This window comes from Caretta caretta, chromosome 11 (genome assembly GCF_965140235.1).
Source record: "Caretta caretta isolate rCarCar2 chromosome 11, rCarCar1.hap1, whole genome shotgun sequence".
In the NCBI taxonomy this organism is placed as follows: domain Eukaryota; kingdom Metazoa; phylum Chordata; order Testudines; family Cheloniidae; genus Caretta; species Caretta caretta.
Genome location: NC_134216.1, coordinates 77,682,138 through 77,690,642, shown reverse-complemented (window position 1 = coordinate 77,690,642; position 8,505 = coordinate 77,682,138). Strand labels below are relative to the sequence as shown.

The 8,505-nt window shown below is 56.6% G+C and overlaps 1 protein-coding gene across 1 annotated transcript; it reads left to right on the top strand.

Annotated features, from left to right (window-relative positions):
* Positions 1–205: 205 nt before the first annotated feature.
* Positions 206–7,141, top strand: LOC142068428 (maestro heat-like repeat family member 5). The gene is made up of 9 exons (XM_075117605.1): positions 206–223; positions 757–900; positions 1,283–1,459; positions 2,188–2,343; positions 2,586–2,708; positions 3,097–3,199; positions 3,674–3,748; positions 4,580–4,733; positions 6,015–7,141. The coding sequence occupies exons 1-8, from the start codon at positions 206–208 to the stop codon at positions 4,690–4,692; spliced, it is 909 nt and encodes a 302-aa protein (XP_074973706.1). The 3' UTR covers positions 4,693–4,733; positions 6,015–7,141.
* Positions 7,142–8,505: the final 1,364 nt, after the last annotated feature.

The window sequence follows — 8,505 nt, the reverse complement described above, 5'->3', positions numbered from 1 at the left end:
TGTGAAATATTCCTCTGTTCCAGGCTGCCAGCTCAGCCCAGCAACTGGAGAGGAACTCTCTCTCCCCCTTGAAAATCACAAGGGACTTTCTGTTCCATGTTCCAGAGCCATGATCGAGTGTGAGAACCCTCAGCTCCCTGCAGTTTTCAGAGAGGCAATCACCATCGTCCAGAGTGAGAGGGAGGAGGAGCAGAGAACAATTGCCATGGCTTTCTGTATTGAGGTGAGATACATTAGTTGATAGGCACAAGGGGGCTTTCTGGAGAGCAGCTCAGGCCAGTAAGCTCTGGGGCACATTGTCAGCAGCTCAGCAGCCTTACCACCAGCTAGCTCCTCTCTGCACAAGGATGGTTGTGGGGCATGGCAAAGAGAGGGAGGGAGAGACAGGGTGAGATTGCTCCTGGCTGGATGTGCCTCGATGGGATTATGGGACAAGAGGAGAGGTTTCTCCAGTGCCCCAAGACCATGCTTCTCTCCTCACCTTTTCCTGAGGTTGTGCTTTTCTTCTGTCCCAGGGGTCTCTGCATGTCGCTCAATGAGGCCTGGAGACGCCCCTTTCCCTGGGGGTTGATTTGTGAGCTGTGCATGAGTCCAACTTTTGGGAATGAACCAACTGAAACAGCAGCAACTGGCTCCCTACGCACCAGAGACTTTGGGTGGGAGTAAGCGGCCCTTTGGTAAAGACGACTGTCCAGGGAAGAGACCCCCCAGGAAGACCTCTGTTCCTCAACCTGATGTTGATTTGGCTCTTTGCAGTTTCTCCAGAGTCCTTCCATTGACACAGTACTGACAAAATCAGAGCTCCGGGCGCATCTCATGGAATGGACCAAGGACACAAATCCCGTCATATGTAAGCTCAGTCTGCGAGGCCTTGGCAGTATTGTGTTCCAGCCAGAAAAGGTAAGAGGCGTGGATTGCCCAGGGGACCAAGGAAGCCGATGTCTCTCAAATAGCTCGGAAACGAGAGCCAGATCCCCACATAAACCTTGTTGTTTAACACACAGCCATCAAATGGTGGAGGTGCTTTCCTGAGCAAATCAAGGCATGACGTGCTCCCTGCTCCCATGAGCGGAGCCCTGATTGCAGATGGGATGCAATGGGGGAGGTGGGGTGAGCAACGACAAAGGTTACAGTGAGCAGCTGGCACAGAGTGACAGGAGAACGACTTTCTGCCCCGTTGGGGGGCTCTGCCATCCGTGGTTTCTCCTAGGCGGGAGTGGTCCAGCATGTGCTCCAGGCTGTCAGCCCGGAAAGTAATGAGTTGCCTTCTTCATTCCTGCAGGTGAGATGGTTACAGGCCCAGCTGCCAGGAACCGTGGCCAGGTTTTGTGACCGGGATGGAGGGTGTGTCAAGGAGGCCATGCAGAAAGCTGGAGACATCATCTACCTCCTCAAGAGGGAGGGGCTTGGCTCCATCTCCCAGGACATTGCAGTCAGCCTTCGCCCCTTCATTGATGACGTAAGGCTTGGAACCCCAGGAGAAGCCCGTTCCCCCCCTCCACCTGTCTCTGATGCCCTTGTCTCTCTCTCCCCATCTCCTTGGCTCCCGCCCCTCAAGCCTGCCATGGAGCCTCCAAGGAGCGCCCCTGCCATGGGTGGGGAATCTCCTGCTGAGCCACCTCCCTGTCAGAGCTCTTCTCGCCAAAGCTCAGTCTCAGCGCCATGCTCCCAGCCCCTGCTGCAGCCTGGTCTGGGGGAGAGGGGGCCTGGCCCTGGGCAGATGCCCAGCTGTCTGGAGAACACAGGCCCCCAAAGAGGTGGAGATTCTCAGCAGGAAAGAGGTGGGTCGGGAATGGCCCGGCTCTCGGGGGCACCGAAGAGCAAAAGAAATGCTGTGTTTTGTAGCAGCGAATCCCTGCAAGGCTCCAGCAGCGGCTTCTCCCCTTCCCCAGACCAGTCTCCAGCAGACTTCTCTCCCTCTCCCCAAATCTTCTCGGGTTCTGGGATTCTGGGCTCTCCAGACAGAAACTGCCTCTGGGACACCCTGGGGCTGCGCTGTCCTGCACAGGGTCTCAGGCCCTGCACAAGACGTCTATGGCGCTGGCCTGGTGTCCGCCCTGCTCCCGCCAGCCAAGTCAGTTCACACGGGGGAACCGGAGCAGGGGGCGGATTATGACTCTGTCGCGTTCTGCTCTGATACTGCCTAGCTTTAACCGGGTGTCCCCACACCCTGTGTGTCATTGCCAGGAGAGGGGCAGTGTGCGCTCAGCTGCCATTTCACTGCTTGGCAACGTGGTGAGCAGGGTGCAGGACCCGGACAAAGCCCTCGTGCAGCAGGAAATCATCCACTGCTTGCTCCCGCTGCTGCTGCATCTTGCAGACCAGGAGGAGAGTGTGACACTGGTAAGTGCCACGGACATTATTTCCTTCAGAGCAAAGAGCCAGAATCCCCTGGGGCCCCCACTCCAGTCTTCGCCAGAGCCCCTTGCCCAAGCAGAATCTTCTCCTCCCTGCTTCACTCCCTGCTGGAGCCTCGTGCCTCATCCATCCTCACAGCACACAGCACAAGGGGTGGAGAAGGTCCAGTGTCCCCCAGACTATCCCTCTCTCAGTGAGAACCCTCTTGGTCTCCCCTTCTCTTGCAGCGATGTAAACTGACGCTCTTCCGCTGCGCAGTGTTTCTCGGCTGGGCTCATTTGAAGAGGCTGTTCCGCAGCATGGCCTGGGATGGCTCCTCACAGCTCTTGAAGAGTGTCGGGAAGTGCCTGGTAGGTGAATTCCTTGTGCCTTGAGAGGGGTGAATGGGGACTTGAGAGAGACCTTTCTAACCCCACAGCCTGAGGACCCATCCGCTTCGGTCGGGTTGCAAGACGCTATTCCAGGCTCTCTGCTGGTTCATTTCTGCAGGAGTTACAATCCGTTCCCATTGTTGACATTTTCCTCCACAACTGTCAGACCTCCAAACTTTTGTCTTTTCAAATGAAAGCGGAGGTTCTGGAGAACACAACAGTGACTTCAGAGAGGTGCTGCTCTGGTGTATGGGTTCGTATTGGCGGTTGCCATGGCCTGGCTATATGCTTTGGCTTTCCTGGACTATTCGCTGTGGGGAGAACATGTCATTTGTATATTGTGCATTTCTTCCTTCTTTCTTTCCAGATGCAGAACAACAAGAGCCACATCCCCAAATTCCTGTTCCAGGCCCTAGACTACCTGGAAAGCTCACAGACAACAATACGACACTCTGCAGCCTTGTTCATTGGTAAGCAGAGCAAATTCACTTCAGATTTTTAAATGTTTCCTTCAAGGCCCTTTTCTAGACAGCTGCTCTGTTCCCTCCGACAGCACCAGAATCCTAAAACGGGGGGTGTGTGTGTGTAAGAGAGAGAAAGAGAGAGAGAGAGAGAGAGAGAATTAACATGTATTCCAAGATGAAGGGAGCAACTTAGCTGTATTGACTGCACCAACTTCCCCTGTCCACAACAGCTCTTTGGCTGCGCCTAGGGGAGATTGAATTCACATCATGCTGGTTTGATGTGAATTCAGTCTCCTTTAGAAATCAGCTTCTCAGTAACTGCTGGGCATCTGATGCTTTATCTAATCTGCTTTGTGAACAGATGTAAGGAATGTATTTAATTTTCCGAAGGGCTGTCTTGGGGAAATGGCTGCATCTTCAGCAGTTTTCAGCGAAGGATTTGAAAAGTAATGAGATCCATTGTATTCATTGTATGTCTAGGAAATACTATCCACCATTACTGTGATTTGTTGTCTGAAACAGTGAATGAAGATGGCATCTCCCGCCTGTATGAAGGTAAGGAAATACCTCTGTGTGTTTGTGCCTCTGTGGGAAGTACAGGGGTGCAGCACAGGGCCCGAACACAGGTTTGAATGTGGACACAGGTCCCTCTCTGTCTAAGGACAGCGTTTAAGGAAGAAGGATGGTCATGCGAGCGTCATCGAGGTACCACAAAATGTGTATGGGAGCAGGGGAATTGCATCTCTATCTCCTACTATAGACGTAACCTTAAAGCTGTGTGGGGAAAGTGTCTTCATAAAGGTCTGAAAGTCTGTAATGGAAGGCCTGACAGAATTGAAAAGAGCCGTTGTTATGAAGGATGATGATGATGCTGACAATTATCCTCATCACCTGCCCTCCCTGTACTGGAGTGATTGCAGGCCAGGGAGATTCCCTCCGAGATTGGTTATCAGCTCATAGGAAATCCCATGAGGGCACATGGGAAACACTTCTCCCTGTGACCTCTTGAGGAATGAAGGCACAGGGCCACAAAAGATTTCAGTAGACATTAGGAGCCTAAATCCCTTTGTGGATCTCGGCCTAAATGTTGGATGGTTTAATGTCGCTGCGGCTGTCACTTTCCTGTTCCATCAAAAGAACAAGTGCCCCCAACCGTCTGTGTGTAGGGGTGTGTGTACGGGTGTAGGCCGGCGGAGGGGGAAGTGACAAGAATGGGGTCTCCTCTCTGTGCAGGGCTATTTTGGGAGGAGCGGAGTTGTTGTTCTTGTGCCCTTAGACTCTTGGGGAGCTAATAGCAGGGGGCGATGGCCATCGGGAGTGGAGATTTCCTAGGCACCAGGCACATCAGCACCAGAGGCTTTTCAACCCGTTTCCTCTTGGTTTCAGCTTTTCAGGAAGTGCCTTTGAAATCTGACAGGACCACGTGGTACATTCTCAACAGACATTATAAATGGTTGCAGAAGCTTGTAAATCTCGTGTCGGGTTATGCATTTGACTAGGGAACCGGGACCGACACAGAAGAGCTCTTTGTCCTGCTATGGTACGTACAGCAGACGCTGATCAACTTTTTGGTGTCCCTAGCCTCTGTTTGCCAGCAGCTAGGAATGGGTGACAGGGCATAGAGCACTGGATGATTCCTGTCTGTTCACTCCCTCTGGGGCACCTGGCAGTGGCCACTGTCGGAAGACAGGATACTGGGCTAGATGGACCTTTTCTCTGACCCAGTCTGGCCTTTCTCATGTTCTTATGTTTGGAACCGGGGCTGAACAACGAGGTGGATATTGGCAGATGACACAAGATTGTGCAGATTAATCAGCCTAGAGAAGACTTTGAAGAAGTTCAAAGGGATGTAATCAAGCCATGTGACTGGGCAGCACCATGGCAGATGAAAACCAGCGCTGACCAGGGCAGGGCCATACACATGGAAAGCAGTGCGGTGAACGACTCCTCCATATCGCTGGGGTCAGAAGCCAAAGCACGGCTGGTTGGGCCCAGTGGTTGGAGCAGGGGCGCTGGGGCCGCGTGCTCAGAGTGGTGGAGGTCGAGCCGAGGGGAGCCAAGGGTTGGAGCCGGAGTCAGGAGTCAAGAGCAGGATTGGAACAGGCTGGGGAGTAGGGCCAGGGCCGGATTAACGATTCCCGGCCCATGGGAGCTGCGGGGGGACGCGCGGGGGGAGGGCAGAGCCGACAGGGAAGAGCAGCCCCCGGGACAGAGGTTCCCGGTGCAGTGCTGGTCGCGGCGACGTGGCTGCGGGGGGGCAGGAAGAGCAGCGCGTGGAGCTGCCTCGCCCCCACCCCAGCCAGGCAGAGCCGGCCCGGCTGGAACGCAGCACACAGGGGTTTTAGAGGCTGCAGCTCGGGCCCCCCTTAGCACGGCTCCTTTCCTGAGTGCACCATTGCCCCACTTCTGCCCCATTCCCACCCACTGTTACAGGGCAGCACCCTGGAGCTGATCTCTGACATCTCTCTCCCTGGAATGAAGTCACTGCAGAGTCAGCACAACCCCACCTTTGGGCACCATGTAGGACATCTCACCCCACCGCACAGAGCCCGACATTCACACAGCTTCTCGCATGTGGTTCCCTCACTCATCAGAGCCAGGCGGAGAGAGGAGAAATTCTCCCAGACTCCCTTTAACCATTGCCAGCCCCCAGGGTAGCGGAGGTTGCCGGGGGTTGGGTGCTCTCTTTAAGAAATGCCAGCTCTCCGGGAAGTTGCAAATGAACATTAGCAAAGTGGGGTGGTTTTGTGCTGTAGAAAACCACCCTGCTTGAAGGTTTTGTTTTTCTAATTTGTGCTCCTGCCCTTTCTCCCTCTTCCAGACATCTAGAGGCCAACAGGAGCCAACTGAGCCCACCACTGATCCCATCTCTTGTGAGATGGCAAAGCAGCTGTTGCACGGGAAGGAGGAGACAGAAGAGGCCGAGCAGCGTGTGCCGGGGTGTACCAGCCCCACGTAACCCCACAGTCTAGGCGGAGGAAGCCAAGCCCCTCCCCAGCCCTGCCGGACACGCGACAACTGGAGCACCAGTGTGAAAGGGAGCAGCTCAGCTCACGCTAGGCAGAGCGCCGAAAATGGAGGATGCACCAGTCCAGAAGCAGCTGAAGCCCCTGACTGCAGAGCCCCGAGGCGCCGAGACCCAGCCGCACCCCCGGGTGCCTGCAGACGTCCAAGGGAGATCGGAGTGTCTGGGAGTTTCCCACGCCGGGAGCCCAGAGACCCCCAGCCCGTGGCCGAGAGACTTCTCCTCTGAAGTAACCTGGGTGAACAAGCCATTGTCATGCTGAGTGACGTCAGCATGTTCTGGTTGGATCCCCACTGACTCAACGGCAAACACATTGGCCACGGACAAGGCCCTGGGCTAGGGCAAGGGGGAGTAAGGAGAGTCTGGGTCCCCCTGCCCTGGCTGCCATTCATCCTCGGGTGGCTGCCCACGTCCCCATTGTGCCACTAGACAGCACAGCCGTTGACTCTGGTCGTTGGGCCACACAGCCCCGACGGAGAGGACAGCCGCACGGACTCTGGTCGTTGGGCCACACAGCCCCGGTCGGAGAGGATGGCCGCACGGACTCTGGTTGTTGGGCCACACAGCCCTGGATGGAGAGGACAGCCGCACGGACTCTGGCCATTGGACCACACAGCCCCAGATGAGAGGGCGGCCGCACGGACTCTGGTCGTTGGGCCACACAGCCCCGGTCGGAGAGGATGGCCGCACGGACTCTGGTCGTTGGGCCACACAGCCCCGACGGAGCGGGCGGCCGCACGGACTCTGGTCGTTGGGCCACACAGCCCCGACGGAGAGGGCGGCCGCACGGACTCTGGTCGTTGGGCCACACAGCCCTGGATGGAGAGGACAGCCGCACGGACTCTGGCCATTGGACCACACAGCCCCAGATGAGAGGGCGGCCGCACGGACTCTGGTCGTTGGGCCACACAGCCCCGGTCGGAGAGGATGGCCGCACGGACTCTGGTCGTTGGGCCACACAGTCCCGACGGAGAGGGCGGCCGCACAGACTCTGGCCATTGGACCACACAGCCCCGACGGAGAGGGCGGCCGCACGGACTCTGGTCGTTGGGCCACACAGCCCCGACGGAGCGGGCGGCCGCACGGACTCTGGTCGTTGGGCCACACAGCCCCGACGGAGCGGGCGGCCGCACGGACTCTGGTCGTTGGGCCACACAGCCCCGACGGAGAGGGCGGCCGCACGGACTCTGGCCATTGGACCACACAGCCCCGACGGAGAGGGCGGCCGCACGGACTCTGGTCGTTGGGCCACACAGCCCCGACGGAGCGGGCGGCCGCACGGACTCTGGGCGTTGGGCCACACAGCCCTGAGTGGGAGGGCTGCCATTTTGGCTCTGGCCATAAGGCCAAAGCACCCTGAGGCTAAGGACAGTTATTTAGTTTCACCCATGGGACCTCGCCCCTTTACCCCTAAGGCATCGCCCATCTGTCACCATAAGACCCACACCATGATATAAGACTTTCGGGGTCAGGATGCAAATATGAGTAGAAGCAAGGAGTAGCATGTGACCTCTCTAAGAGCTCCTGCCACTCCTCTACCAATCTGGGGGTGTTTTATCTCCATCCATCTGCCTCAGGAATGGATTTGACCAATGGGGGAAAGTTCTGGGGGAGAGTGACCCATCCGGAAGTGGGTCACGTGACCCCTCCGAGAACTCCTCCCAGTTGGGGTGAGCCTCAGCCCCTGAGGACCAGCCAGAGAGGGGATTTTGCCAAATTGGGTAAGTGCCATGGTGGGGTGACCTGCCCGCAAGAGGGGCCCATCACTGCTCCATGAAATCCCCCCACTGTCCTCTACTAATAGGTCAGGGTTTCACACACCCCATAGGCCATCCCAGAAGGGTAACGTACCGATCAGAATAGGCAATGCCCGAAGGTCTAGGCCAGAAGCCGCCGATCTCTGGAGCTCCATGTTTGCGTGGCTGGCAGCATCCTCCTGGAAGTCGCAACACAACACTGCGTGGAAGAGCCCGTCTCGTTCCAAGGATGTCTTTTGCAGAAATCATGGCCTAGGCCTTCGGGCTAAACCTGTTCTGGATTGGTACACGTTTACCTTCTGAGATGGCCTAAGGTGGGAGAGAAACCCTCGCCAATTGGTAAAGGGCGGTGTGAGGACTTTTTAGGGACCACAGGATCCTGTTGCGGGCAGCTCACTCCACTATGGCACTTCCCCTATTTGGTCAAATCCCCTCTCGGGGTGGTCCTACAGAGCTGACGTCCACTTCAGTTGTAGAGGACAGAGGGAGGAGTTCTCAGAGGGGACATACAACCCCCTTCTGGATGGGTC

Bases quoted from the DNA above. Each gene is read 5' to 3' on its own strand.
- LOC142068428 (XM_075117605.1), top strand. The intron at 2,709-3,096 runs GTAGGTGAATTC...CTTTCTTTCCAG, and splicing joins AGAGTGTCGGGAAGTGCCTG to ATGCAGAACAACAAGAGCCA. The intron at 3,749-4,579 runs GTAAGGAAATAC...TCTTGGTTTCAG, and splicing joins CATCTCCCGCCTGTATGAAG to CTTTTCAGGAAGTGCCTTTG.